The sequence below is a fragment of the Phoca vitulina genome, unplaced genomic scaffold (genome assembly GCF_004348235.1).
Source record: "Phoca vitulina isolate PV1807 unplaced genomic scaffold, GSC_HSeal_1.0 scaffold13, whole genome shotgun sequence".
In the NCBI taxonomy this organism is placed as follows: Eukaryota; Metazoa; Chordata; class Mammalia; order Carnivora; family Phocidae; genus Phoca; species Phoca vitulina.
Window position 1 is genome coordinate 9,686,013 of NW_022589716.1, and position 13,733 is coordinate 9,699,745.

At 61.7% G+C, this 13,733-nt stretch overlaps 2 protein-coding genes across 2 annotated transcripts; one reads left to right on the forward strand and one right to left on the reverse strand.

Annotated features, from left to right (window-relative positions):
* Positions 1 to 853: 853 nt before the first annotated feature.
* Positions 854 to 2,915, forward strand: GPR62 (G protein-coupled receptor 62). Its single transcript, XM_032411390.1, has one exon. The coding sequence runs from the start codon at positions 1,205 to 1,207 to the stop codon at positions 2,294 to 2,296; it is 1,092 nt and encodes a 363-aa protein (XP_032267281.1). The 5' UTR covers positions 854 to 1,204; the 3' UTR covers positions 2,297 to 2,915.
* A 103-nt stretch (positions 2,916 to 3,018) lies between these two features.
* PCBP4 (poly(rC) binding protein 4) lies at positions 3,019 to 13,194 on the reverse strand. Its single transcript, XM_032411388.1, has 13 exons — positions 13,010 to 13,194; positions 6,789 to 6,929; positions 6,619 to 6,642; positions 6,478 to 6,510; positions 6,133 to 6,249; positions 5,764 to 5,895; positions 5,474 to 5,602; positions 5,154 to 5,228; positions 4,948 to 4,992; positions 4,807 to 4,870; positions 4,626 to 4,678; positions 4,368 to 4,537; positions 3,019 to 3,918 (listed from the first exon to the last, which is right to left on the reverse strand). The coding sequence occupies exons 2-13, from the start codon at positions 6,867 to 6,869 to the stop codon at positions 3,630 to 3,632; spliced, it is 1,212 nt and encodes a 403-aa protein (XP_032267279.1). The 5' UTR covers positions 6,870 to 6,929; positions 13,010 to 13,194; the 3' UTR covers positions 3,019 to 3,629.
* Positions 13,195 to 13,733: the final 539 nt, after the last annotated feature.

The following is a 13,733-nucleotide window of genomic DNA, read 5'->3' on the forward strand; positions in this document are numbered from 1 at the left end:
TAGATAGATAGATAGATGATAGATAGATAGATGATAGATAGATAGATAGATAAAAAGTACTCAGCAAGACATTAAAAAAAAAACAGCAGGTGAGATGGCAACTACACATAGGGCGGGGAGCATTTTGTAATGTACAGAATTGTCGAATCACTATGTTGTACACCTGAAGTTCTGTAATATTGTATGTCAACTCTACTTCAATTAAAACAAAAACAGTGGCATGTCTGGGTGGCTCAGTCAGTTAAGCGTCTGCCTTCAACTCAGGCCATGGTCCCGGGGTCCTGGGATGGAGCCCCGCGTCGGGCTCCCTGCTCAGCGGGGAGTCTGCTTCTCCCTCTGCCTCTGCCCCTCACCGCCCCCCCACCTCATGTTCAAGCTCTCCCTCAAATAAATCAATAACATCTTTAACAAAATCAAACAAAAACAGCAGTTTCCCCAAGGCCTCCTCTCATTAATTCTGCACACTATCATGAAGCACCTATTCTGTGCCAAGCTAAGCCCGGTTGAGAGCCTACTAAGCGCCAAGTCCTGTGATTTTCCCCTCACCTTACCTAGCCTCGTCTGAGAGAACTAGCCCTGCTGGAGCCCTCACTGCTCCAGCTCTTGTATCACTGGTACCTCAGTTTCCCCTCAGGACAAAGGCTGAATGATCTGATTACCCCCACTAATGGAGATGAGAGGGGAGAGCATGTGGGGGGCTACTTCCCGCCCCAGGGAAAGGCAGAGCAGGGTCGGGCTGACTCCAAAGCCCACATTCTGACGTCCTCAGTCTAGACTCCAGCCTGCGCCTGCTCTGGGCCTCCCTCCAGAGGCACCCGCGGCACGTCCCCAGCACAGCCTCCAGCCGGCAGCCGGCAGCTGCTAGGACCCAGGGGGCTGGTGCCAGGCCCTGCTCCTCCCTTGCCAGCTCTGTGTGTCTCTAAAGGGCAACATCAGAGTGTCAGCCGGTACCATCTCCAGCAGAGGCTGAGTTGCCGGGGCAGAGGAGAGAGCTGAGGTCGCAGCCTTGCACCTCTCCATGGGGCCGGCCAAGCCCCTGTGACAGGATGGCAGCCTGGGCAACGGAGCCGGCGCCAGGGCAGCCTCGGAGGCGAAGAGCCAGAGGAGCAAGGGACAGGTGATGGGAAGGGGGGGTGGGGGGTGGGGAGAGATGCTCCGTTCCGCTCTCTGCAGCCCAGCACAGGGTGAGGCCTGAAGCGCTCGAATGGCCAACACCACAGGGCCGAACACCTCAGAAGTCGCGGGCTCGGTGGGGTTGATCCTGGCGGCCATCGTGGAGGCAGCAGCCCTGCTGGGCAACGGCGCGCTGCTGGTCGTGGTGCTGCGCACGCCGGGACTGCGCGACGCGCTCTACCTGGTGCACCTGTGCGTCGTGGACCTGCTGGCGGCCGCCTCCATCATGCCGCTGGGCCTGCTGGCCGCGCCGCCGCCGGGCCTGGGCCGCGTGCGCCTGGGCCCCGCACCGTGCCGCGCGGCGCGCTTCCTCTCGGCGGCGCTGCTGCCCGCCTGCACGCTCGGGGTGGCCGCGCTCGGCCTGGCGCGCTACCGCCTCATAGTGCACCCGCTGCGGCCCGGCGCGCGGCCTCCGCCCGGCCTGGTGCTCACGGCCGTGTGGGCCGCCGCGGGGCTGCTGGGCGCGCTCTCCCTGCTCGGGCCGCCGCCCGCGCCGCCGCCTGCCCCGGCGCGCTGCTCCGTCCTGGCCGGCGGCCTCGGGCCCTTCCGGCCGCTCTGGGCGCTGCTGGCCTTCGCGCTGCCCGCCCTCCTGCTGCTCGGCGCCTACAGCGGCATCTTCCTCGTGGCGCGCCGCGCGGCCCTGCGGCCCCCGCGGCCCGCGCGCGGCTCCCGGCCGCGCTCCGACTCTCTGGACAGCCGCCTCTCCATCTTGCCGCCCCTCCGGCCTCGCCTGCCTGGGGGCAAAGCAGCCCTGGCCCCAGCGCTGGCCGTGGGCCAGTTTGCTGCCTGCTGGCTGCCTTACGGTTGTGCGTGCCTGGCGCCCGCCGCGCAGGCTGCACTGGCCGAGGCGCCGGTCACCTGGGTGGCCTACTCGGCCTTCGCGGCTCACCCCTTCCTGTATGGCCTGCTGCAGCGCCCCGTGCGCCGGGCACTGGGTCGCCTCGCCCGCCAGGCGCTGCCCCGGCCCCCGAGGGCGTGCGCTCCACGGGCCTGGCACGTGCCGGCACTTCTGCGGCACCTCCAGGGACGTTCAGAGAGCCCTGCCCTAGGCCCTTCCGAGGCACCAGAACAAGCCCCAGATTTGCCAAGAAGGCAGAGCCTGAGTATGCCAGGGGCCACCTGAGAGGAGAGCTGTGGCCCATGCTGAGCTGAGGCTGGAGAAGGGATGGTGGTATCAGGAGCCCATCCAACCTCCTACACAGTTCCGGGCAGGTGCCCTGCCTGGATTTCTGGCCCTGGGACAGGAGAAGGGGGGCCTGCAGGCTAGTGAGACCAAGAGGATTCTGGGAGCTAGGAATCTTGGGTTCTGGGTCCTACCCTGCATAGTCTTGTGTACAGACCTACCCTTCCCTAGGCCCGTTTTCCCATCTGTATCCTGGACCATCTCTAAGGGTTCCTTGGACACTCACGGATAGTCCCCAGGCCAAAGAAGGCAAGGAGGTGGCCCAGATCACCAAGAAGAGGGCCCTAAGGGCTTACAGCCAAAGGAATGGACCAAGCAGGGCAAGGCCTAGGTAACAGCCACAGCAGGAGGAACCAGCGGAGAGACACTCAGAAGGACTTCCCTGATATCTACACCGATATGGAACAACCTACTGGAGGTGGAACAACCTACTGGAACTCCTCTGCCAGCTTCTAAAATGCCCAGAAAGCAACTGGATCAGTGTGGTGCGAGAGGCAGGAGGCTCAACAACATGACCCCAAAGGGTCCTGGAGCCCCAGAACTGGCGTGTGGAAGGGCCCAAGACCCAATGGGGACTGTGTGGATTCACAGATGGGGTCCTGCGGGGACTTGGCCACACCCGTTCTCCGGAGGTTTTGCCAACACCCACAATGTTTCACAGCTTCCTGGTCTCTGAGAATATTTATTCAAAAACAGGGATTGAAAAAACTGTACAGAGTGTCTGCTGCTGAGAATTCGGCCCCTGCCTCCATGCCACTCCCCTAGGTGCCCAGCAGGGTCCCCTCTTTGGGTTGCCCTCTGCCAAGCCCAGCCAGTCCATTCCAGTCAAAAGGGTATCAGTGGAAGCAGCGGGAATCTGCAGGGAGGTGGGGAGAGAAGCATGGCCCCCAGCCACCCCCCAGCCCTTCTCCCTGATCCCCATGGCGGGGGGGAGGCAGTAGGCTGCAAAGCCCTAGGGGATGGGGAGTACGTGAGTGACCCTCTGAAGTGGGGGCACTAAGGATGCTCCCTGCATCCAAGCATAGAGCTAGAGGGGGTGGAGCCCCCTACCCTGGGGCAGCTGCGGCTCCCAGTCCCTGGGCCAGAAACTGCTCCCACTCCGAGAGGAGGAACTCCCACAGACCCGGGTTGGGTGGGGGGGGTGGTGCATCCATGCGTCTGGGCATTAGTGGCGTTTGGGAGCCCAGGGTGGAGCCTCCTTGGGCAGGTAGGGTGCAGAGGCAGCCCCCTACCGGCGGTCCTGCCTGCCCCTGCGCCTGTGCCTCAGCCGGCCTCAGTAGGGGGAGAATTTCTGCCGCTCAGCTTTCTTGCTCCCATTGGCTGCTGCCATCTTGGCAGTGTAGGCTGCCAAACCCGGCGGCGGCCCTGGGGAGGCAGGTGGTAGGGCCAAGAAGGGCACAGGCTTGAGGCCGATGAAGTTGGAGAGGGAGATGGCATAGGGTGTACCCAGCAGGCCTGGGGGAGCTGTGGGCAGGGCCGTCAGGGGCGGCGAGAAGGGGGCAGGCAGGTCTGTGGGGGCCGAGCCGGGCGTCCCCCCAGAGGTAGACTTGGCCGTTTCTAGACTGGAGAGAGGGATATGGGGGGAGATGAAGGGAACGGTGCAGGTAAGAGAAGGGGAAGTGAGGGCAAATACGGGGAGGGGAGATTAGATGAAAGAGAGGAATCGAGAATAATGACATGAGGTGGATATTGGGGAGAGGATGGGAATGGCAGAAGAGTGGGGATAAACAGGGGAAGAATAGATAAGCAGGTATGGTACTCGGTGAGGGGAGATACGGGGAGGCCGAAACCCGGGGGGAAAGAGACAGGGAAGGGATAAGGGAAAAGAGGACACGAGGGATGGATGTGGAGGGGAAGATGGGGCCACATGGAGTGAGTAAGGCAGGGTTCGGGAAGGCAGAGGACACACCCAGACAGAGACAGAGAAGGGAGATCAGCTCTCCCCACCCCAAGTGTGCCTTTCACAGGCACGTAAGCCCTGTGACCTGGGCCACCCCCACCCCACACTCACCAGGCAGTGATGAGGTACTGGGCCAGGGCGATGGAGACAGGGGAACCAGTGATGGTCACGTGCCTCTCGCCAGCACCTTCTGCTTGGTTCCCAATCTTGATATGTGCCCCTGACATCTGCCGGATCTCACTGATCTTGCTGCCCTGGCGCCCGATCACGCAGCCAATCAGCTGCAGGGAGAGTGGAATTCAACCCTGGGCCAGGCCCAGACCCCAGGAAGCACCCCCCCACCCTCAAACCACCCCATCCTCTGCTCACGTCATTGGGAACCAAGAACTCCTGTGAGCTGGTCTGCGAGCCAGGATCCAGTCCTGGGAAGGAGGAGAAGAGGGATTGGACATGGTTCCAGGCCTTTCCTGCCTCCCCATGTACATTCCAGAGGGGTGCTACCTGGCCCCCCAGGGGTGTCGCCCCTGCCTCCTTTTGCAGGGCCGCTCACCTGGCACCATGCTGGGGGAGGCGAAGGGGACCGCGTGGCCTGAAAGCTGCTGGAGCTTGGTGACCTGTGCCAAAGAAGAGGGGTCAGAAGTCAGAGGAGGCCTGGTTTTAGAAAGGGGTCCCTGAGGCTATGGTCACTCACCTCGGCGGGGGTCACAGCCCCATACTGACCCTGGACAGAAAAACCCTGTGGGGACAAAGTGGGGGGAAAGGGGGCTACTGTGACAAGTCAGAGCAATTTGGCCAGTCGTCCCCCCTGCCAGCCCCCAAGTCCTTCTTCCATCCGTCCCCCATCTCAATCCCCCTTCTCCAGGAATGCTTCTTACCCCTCCTACTGTTTCACCTCACCTGGTTGGCAGAGAGAAGGACGGTACCTAAGGAGAGGCTCGGGTGATATGGGATAGTAGCTCCTTTAGGTGGGGACTGGAAGGCACAAGTGGGGGAGGCTCTATCAGACCCCTCTAGGCCCCTCTGACCTCCCCAAGGGCCCTGTGTTCCCAAGGCCCTCCCTATGACCCGCAGGTAAATGCATCCCAGCATCCAGAGCTCCCAGTCCATCCCTGCGGCCCTGCCCTGCGTCCACCTGGTGCCACATGCATAGGGTCAGGGGGCCTGACAAGGAGGCCCAGGGCCCATCCCCATCCCTTCTCCCTGCACCAAGGCATCACCTCCAGGATAACAGCGCAGATCTGGCGCACACACAGGATGATGGCATCGGGTACCCCGGACACGGTGACAGCACGCTCTGTAGAGTTGGGGAGCAGGTCTCCTGCCACCTGCACCTGGGCACCCGTGGTCTGCAAGCAGAGAACAGGGGCCACTTCTGGCTGCCCTCATAACCCAGACTAGAGCTGCCCAGACTCCAAGCTCCCCAGGGGGACAGGAAGCCATAAGCCCAGGTCCCCTCTCTAAAGTGAAGGGTAGGACTCCCTGAGGGTGATATCCCCCTTCTCCTCACCTCTCGAATCTCCTTGATCTTGGTGCCGGCCTTCCCAATCAGTGAGCCACACTGGCTTGCAGGGATGACAAGGCGCAGGGTCACCGGGGGCCTGGAGACATTTCCACCATTTGCAGGAGCAGCGCAAAGGTCCTGGGCAGGAAGACCGTGGTTTGGCTGTGCATGCCCCTGCTGCTCCCCCACCCCTGGGAGCACCTTCCTGCTGGGGTTTGAAGGAAAGAAGCCCTCCCCAGGTCCTACCCTAATGAAAGAACCCTGCCCCGCCAGGCTTGGCCTTCCTTGCCACCTGCAGCCACTGTGTGGAGTCAGAGCCCTGTTCCCCCGGCCCGGGGAACCACCCCCGGCCTCCCAGCCCAGCCAGCCACGGACCTCATCCAGCTTGAAGGCAATCATGGAGACCGCATGGAAGACAGCAGCTGTAGACCCGGTGATGGTGGTGATGCGCTCAGGGCAGGAGCCCTCAGAGATGGTGATCCGGGCACTGCTCTGCGGGGACACACAAGGCCGGGCAGTGGGGCTCCTTCTCCACTTCCTTGCCAGGAACCTGTCTGCCTACCCACCCACCAGGCCCCAGCCCACCGCCAGAAACAGCTACCTTCCAAGGGCACTCATTGGTCATCCCAAATGGTGGGGTTCAGGGAAAAGGTGGGGCAGGGATCTCCCCTCCCCTCCAAACCAGATGCCCTGGGCAGCTCTCCCAAATTCCATCCTCACCTGCTCCCGGATTCGCTTTACAGTCTCTCCTTTCTGTGGGACAAAAAATATGGAATGGCTCTTAGCCTGAGCCGTCACTACCTCCTGACCTGGCCTGAGGCCTCAGGTTGAGGTCCACACGGAACAGAACTGGGCACCTACCTTCCCAATTATGCTGCCAACCTCCTGCAAACAAGACAAGAGTAGGGAGTCAGGGGGGACCAATGCCCCAGGCCTAGCCCGTCCACCAGGACAGGGGATCTAACAGAGACAGGACACAGGAGCTCAAACTCCTGGCCGGCCACACCAGACCGTGCCCCCCACCCACTCACCTTCCCATGCATCAGCATCCGCAGTGTGAGGGTGATGCTGAGCTCCGGCTCCTCCTCCAGCCCCGCGTCTGAGCCGCTCATCCTGTCAAGCGGGGCTGGGGCCACAGCGGCCTAGGAGTGCGTCCACGGTGCCTGGCGGCTCTGGCGGGGGCAGCAAAAGGGGGATTAGAGGGGAGCTCCCGTCTCTTTTGGGTCCCCTGCCCTTACATGGGGACCTCAGAGTCAGACTGACCAAATTCCCACAGAAGAGAGACAGCGTAGACCCCCAGGTTCAAGTGCCACACTGATGGGTATGCTCGTGTGCCACTCACTTGCTGTGTGACCCTGGACAGCTCATTTCACCCATCGGAGCCTCTCCTTCCCCATCGGTAAGAAGAGACTACCAGGTCCTACCCCCAAAGAGTTATGAGAATTAGAATGAGCTAAGCACATATGTGGTAGGCAGCCAGTCTCCATGGACATCTTTCCCTTTCCTGCGTACATTAGAAGAATTAACCAGGAGACCTATGGGAGTCCAGAGAGGGGGAGCCTCCTCTCTGGCCTCTTAGAAGAGGGGACCCCTGGGGATTGGGCCTTGAAAGCGTGGTTAAGGTTGAAAAGTTACTTCAAATGAGAAGCACTTGCATTCAGGGACCAGGGCCTCCCCACCCCCGCACCCCCCGCCCTACCCTGCTGACAAGAGCATGGGGTTGCAGCTGGAGCGGAGGCTGGAGCAGCCATGGGGAGCCGTGGGGAGGCCTCGAAAGGAGGGTAGCAGTGAAAATAGCAAGAGTCCTCTTGCCCCAGCCTTCCCCCTGCCTGGCAAAGGCTTGTGGGGATGGGGCGGCACATGGGCTGGGAGCCCCATGTCCAGAGGTCACTAAAGCAGAGGCTCCCTGCAGACAGCTCTGAGCAGTGCTCATTCAGCACGTGGGGCGAGGGGGGTGGTGTCGGGAGACCAGCAGTCTGCTCTCCTGTGTGCTGCGGAGGTAAGAAGTGGCCACACTCCCAGCCTGGAACGCTTTCTACTGTACCAGAAACAAGTCACTGGGCCCCCAGTCTCAATTTCCTCACCTATAAAATGGAGAGAATGCTTCCCCTAGGGACTGGGTGATGGGTAAGAAAGGGATTTGGGGGCTGGGAAATGTCAAGGCCGTTAACTGACAGAGGAAGGAGGAGCCAGAGATTAGCTTCTGGGATTAGCCCGGCCGCCAGCCAGCCCTCCCTACCCGACCCCTTTTCATGCCCCAACTTAATCCTGAACCTTAATCCTGCTTGGAAATCCCTCTCCTCCAGCGGCTGTCTCCCACCAAGGCTCAGCTTTGATGGGGAGCTAACTGGGGGACCAGAACCCAAGAAGGAAAATGGAGTGGGACCAACTGGTGCCAAAACCAAGCCAAGGCCAAGCCCTAATCCTGCAAATTCCTTCTGCCCAGGAAGGTGTGGGAGCCAAGGATGTGTGTGCCTGCCTAGAGCACTCTGGAGACCTCTGGGCACCTTCTTCCTCAGCCCCCTGCCCTATCCTGAAATGAAGGTCAAGGGCGTGGAGCACTGTCCAATCCCCTCTTTGGAAGCCCCTTGCTAGCCACAGCTTGGGCATGGAGTAGGAAGGGGGTGCTCCCGGGCTGGCTTTCTCAGGAAGCCCAAGGAAGCCACTGTATGGCATGAAGCCTGCTCCTTCATCTGTACCATTGGGTGACAACGCTGTCCCCTCAAGCCCTCGGTAACTTGTATCCCCAGCACCTGCTCCTCCCTCTGCTTGAATTCTGCCCGTAGGCTCTCCAGAGGTCAGAGGTCACCAGTGGACACAGGGACTGTGCTCTCTGAGCATCCTGGCCAGCCTCATGCTGGCTGCCCTTGCTAACATTCCCCAGCTGCGTGCACTTCCTCCAGCAAAGCACTTGTGGTGACGTGCTTAGTTCTGTCTGCCTGGACAGCCAAGCCTGGGAGCCCCTTAGAGCAGGAGCCAAGGCTGCCACCTTCTCCTTGTGTCCCCAGAGCTCAGGCCAGAGCCGGACTGGAGAAGGTGCTCAGAACATAATGGTTAGCTGAACAGATGAATTCACCAAACAGAAGGGAACCTGATGCCAACAGACGGTCTATAACCTGCCCAAGGTCATAGAGAGGTGGGGAATGGTGGGGCCAGCATGGTCGTACCTGCTAGCATGGGGCTCTCTATCACAGGCCCCGTCGGCCTCCCCTTTCTGGCTGTCTGGCTGGGTCTGTCAGTCCTCTTCCTGGAGGGAGTTTCTTCAAAGGTGGGGGGCAGGCTTTAGTAGCTCCGGAGACCCCTGCCTGGCTAGTACATGTGGGTCATGTTTGGAAAGGACTGATAACTTGTCCAAAGCCACGGTCTTAAACTCCAGAATATTCTGAGGCTCAGGGAGTCCTCTGGAGTGGGAACCAGTGGAAGATCTGACACTGTCCCCATACCATGGCCACATCACCTTGGGGGTCATAAGGCTTGAGGGAAAAAGGGAAAAAGGGCTCGAATGTGGCCCGAACTAGAGTTCCTGCCCTGAAAAAGATACCTGGGTCTGCAGCAGAGTCCACTGCCCCAAATTTCATGGGTGACCTTGGCCAGGCCTTCACCTGACCCAGACCTCAGTTTACCCACCTGTGCTATATGTGTGTGTGTGGGACTGGAGGGGGCGGTGCTAGTGCTGGTCTCTCTGTGGGAGGGACCCTCAAGATCTCTCCTGTTTTTAGGAGAGAACAGCAGTTCCTGACACAGGGCTCCCAAATTATTCTCCTAGGGGCCCTAAGAATAAGCAGCCCTATTTGGCATGCTGGCTCCCCTTCTACCCTCACCAGAGTTCTCAGGGAATCATTTGCTGGTGGGCCCTGGGTCCCTGCTGGGCCACCCACACGGCAGCCACACGTCATGCCACACTGACCTCCAGCTCACCTCTGGGGGTGCCCAGCCCCCTCTGGTCAGCAGGGCTCCCTGGCAGAACATACCAAGCTCAGACCAGGCCTCTGCCTCTGACCTCGGGTGTTCCCTCCTGCTCCCCAAGCCCCCTTCCCAGACCCAGTGCCCACTCCTTCTGTCCCTGGCTTCCTGCCACTCAGGCTGGAGGGGGTGGGGGGGGGGTGACAGCTGTGTAAGCGATGGCGGCTGCCCCTTCCTGCCCCTCCCCCCCAGCTGTCTCTCTCTCATGACAGCTGCCCAATCAAAGGGCCGGGGGCTTAGCCAGCTCCCCCCCACATGCAGGGATCAAGTGTCCACCCTGGCTTTGTTCTGGAGCAAGAACAATCCGGGGGAGGGGAGGGCTCCTGGGGCCAGGCAACTCAAGTGGACTGGCCCGCCCCTTGGGGGATTCCCTTGGCTCTGTCAGCCAGTGTCTGGACCAACCAGGGCTTACAGACCCACCTGGGCTAGGGAGAAGGTTGGGGGGGGCAGTCTCCAAGTTCATCCCCCACCTCATATCCCCTGACATCCCCCTCAGCACCATCAGGCTCCAGCCTAGCAGCCTCCTACTCCTAATCCAAAAGCAGCCATGCTGGCCACACCCAGTGATGCTGGGGAATGGCTCAGGACATCAGACGAAGCAGGGTGTGGCAGGAGGTGGACACCGGACTTGGGGAGATCAGCAGTGAGGGATCCTGACTCCCTTGCCTGTTCCCTTCTCGGGGTATGCTCCCCCTTCCTGATTACCCAGGCCTCCACAGGACATGCCCTAGTATCCTCTGACCCGCGCAACTAGCCTCTCAGCCTTACAGCCTCCCAGGATGGCCATTCATACCACCTCTTGGGAGAGTCGGGGGAGGAGAGGCCTTCAGGGGAGCAGCGTGGGGTCCATGAATTCCACCCTCTGGTTTCCTGGCCCAAGGCTGTCCTGGAGACTGAGCTAAGCAGCAAAGGGAAGCTCTCACAAGTTGGCTGGTGCCAGAAATGCCACAGCCTCCTTAGAGCATCATTTGGCAACCCCCTCAAGAGTCCTCACAGCCAAGGGAAACTGAGGCAGGCCCAGGCCAGACTGGGCTCCAAGAGAAAGGACACAACTTCTTGGTACAGCCCCACCCACTGACTGGTACCCATCCCCTCACTGCTTCACCCAAATTGAGAAAGGTCTCTAGCTTCCATTTTCCATGCTAGAGACTGGCTCATTCTGCTGCTCAACAGCCATCTTTGGCTCCCTAGTACCCAAGGAATAAAGCTTGATCACCACAGACAGGCACTCAAGGCCCTTTATGATCTGGCCCCTGTCAGCTTTTCCTGTCTCATCTCCACTCCTTCCCCCCCTCTACACACCAGGCTGCAAAACATGCCTAGTACCTCCAGGCCTCTGGGCCTTTGCCCGGGCTGATCCCAGCTTGAAATGCCCATCCTCACTCTGTCAAAATCCTTCTCAAATGCCACCTCCTCTGTGAAGTCCTCCCCAACCTTCCAAGTCAGATATAATCACGCAGGCCTCTGTGCCCCAACTCAGCTCAAAGGAGCCCTAATGGGCATTTTCAAGCCTATCTTTCTACTACCCAGGAGGGTAGGAGTTCCTTCAGGAGGGCAGGAGCCAGGACCAGGCTCCGTGTGCAGGGAGAAGGGCCTAGAGGCATTAGGGACCAGAGATGGGGCTGAGGATGGGGTCCCAGAGAAGCAGTGAGGATGGGGTGAGAAGATCCAGGGCACGGGGGACCAGCCACATGGGAGAGCCAGGATCTACCTGGACAGAATTCCCAGTTTCCATTCCTCAGCACCCTCAGCCTCTCCTCCTGCTGTTTCTTTGGGTCTAGGGGCTCCCTGGGCATGTCACTGGGGTAGGGGATTAGTGCTGTCCTTTGAGACTCCTAGGGGTCCGGAATGGGTTTCCCCATGTGGAAGCGAGGCTGGAAGAAGAGCTGGGGAGTGGCATAGGTTTCACAAAGTCGGAACCCAAGGCCCAGAGAGGGAGGCGCTTGTTTATAAGGCTACATGAAAGGCAACTGGCAGAGCTGGGAGAACCAGGGGTCCACCTGTGCCGCTCAGAGCTCTTTCCTCAAGAGGTCAATGCCACGGGGCAATGGTGATGGAGGCTGGAGGGGGGCAGGGATGGGAGTAGGGAGGGTGGATAGAGCCTGTCTGGGGACACAGGGCGGGGCATAGCCAGCCTCCCTGTGGCCTGGGCCTGCCAGGGTGTGTGGGCCGCCTGCTCCCAGCCCCCCACCCTGAGCATGCAAGAAGAACAATCCCCTTGTGTTTGGGCAGCCTGAGCCTGCATGCTGATGAAGGCTGGGGGGTGGGGGCAGGGATGGGGGTGCTTTGGAGGTTGACGGGGTTCCAGGGCCCAGAGGGAGTAGGGGACCTTCAGATGGGAAAAGGATAGGGTCCCAGGTGCCGGCCCTGAAGCAATGAGGGTAACCTCAGGAAAGAGTGAAGGCTGGAGCTAAGATTTAAGCTCCTGGAGAGTCCCTGGGGTCTAAGAGCTCTTTGTAGGAGAAGGAGGGCCCCTAGGGACACATGCCCTGTTGGTCCAGCATGAAGGTAAACATTGTGGGTTTGGTGGGGACCAAGAGCCCACATTCTGGGAGGAGGAAATGCAGCTGGCCCTGGGTGCATCCCCTTGAAGACCACTCCCCAGGGTGCTGGAGCCGGGCGGAGCACTGGGTGCCACAGGTCTCAAGATGGCGGGCCTGGGACAGGGGAGTGGGGAGGTGGGCACCTCCCTCTCCTGGCCAGGCAGGCATGAGGGCCAGGCTGAAGTGAATATCCAGACACCCCTTGCCCCCCCAGGACTTCAGCTAGAAGCTAGGTCAGAGCTGAGGGGCTTAAGAGCCACAGAGCATGAGGGACCACTCTGAGCCCCCAACTGTCATCTCCACACACCCCTGGTCTGGAGGTCTGTCTGTCTCCCCCCCCCCCCCCCCCCCCCCCGGACTCCAGAGAATGGGAAGGGGTGTGTGCTGAGCCAGGAACTGCAGGGGAATGGCAGATGGGGATAGACATGGAGCAGAACCAGAACCCAAGGCAGGAGGTCGAGAGAAGAGCGGGTCCAAAGAACAGAAACAGCAGGTGGGATGTGGGCCTCAAATCTGGGGTCTCGGGTCCAGGAAGGCCCTCCCTGGTGCTGGGGGCTCCTCTGGCAGAGCAGCGCCCCCAACCTGTGCAGGCCTGGGCCCGTGTGGGACAGGGAAGCGTGTTCCTCTCAGTCTCCCAGTCTCCCAAACCGGGACCCTGGCCTGTAGACTCCGGCGCGGGCTCCCCGCCCCCCGGCCGAACCCCCAAACTTCGCGGTCCGCGGTGCCCCGCCCGGCCCGCGCCCTACCTCGCTGGGGCTGTCCTGCGGCGGCGGCGGCGGCGGCGCGGCGGCTGGGCCGCTCAGTCCCACATTGTCCCCGGGAGAGGCGGCCGCTCACAACTGCGAGTGACATCAGCTGCGAACAATGAGGGGTTTGACAGGCGCGGAGCCCGGCCGGCCCGGAGCCCGGCTCCGCGCCCCCCCCCCACCCCCCCGGCCCGCCCGGCCCGGCCCCTCCCCGCCCCCTCCCCGGATCCGATTACAGCGCGGCGGGCCCGCCCCAGCCGCCCCAGTGCCGCAGCCGCCCGCCCCGCCCCGCGCGCCGCGGTGCGCCCCGAGCGGCGGCCGCTTCCGGGAGGGCTGGGGCGACCCTCCCTCGGCAGCTCGTCCCGGCGCCGGGAGCGGGGGGCCGGAGGGAGGGGGGGGGGGTCGCGCCGCGAGCGCCAGCCCAGCCGCGCTCCCCCCGCGCCTCGCCGGGCCCCGAGCCCCTGCGCTCTCTCCCCGCCAGCGCCGCTTGCCCGGCGCCTCCGCCGAGCCCCCCGCTCCACCCCAGTCCCCGCGCTGCCCGGCTCCGGCTCGGATCTCTCGGAGCGCGGGCTTCGACCCTCCGCCCGGCCCGGTTCCCGGCTCTCCTCGCTTCTGCGCCATCCATCCCCGCGCTGGGCTTTCGTCCACCAAGACCCACGCCCCTCAGCCACCCACAGCTTCCGCGAGGCCCGGCCCTTGTCCGCCCCGGACAGGTTACCGGACC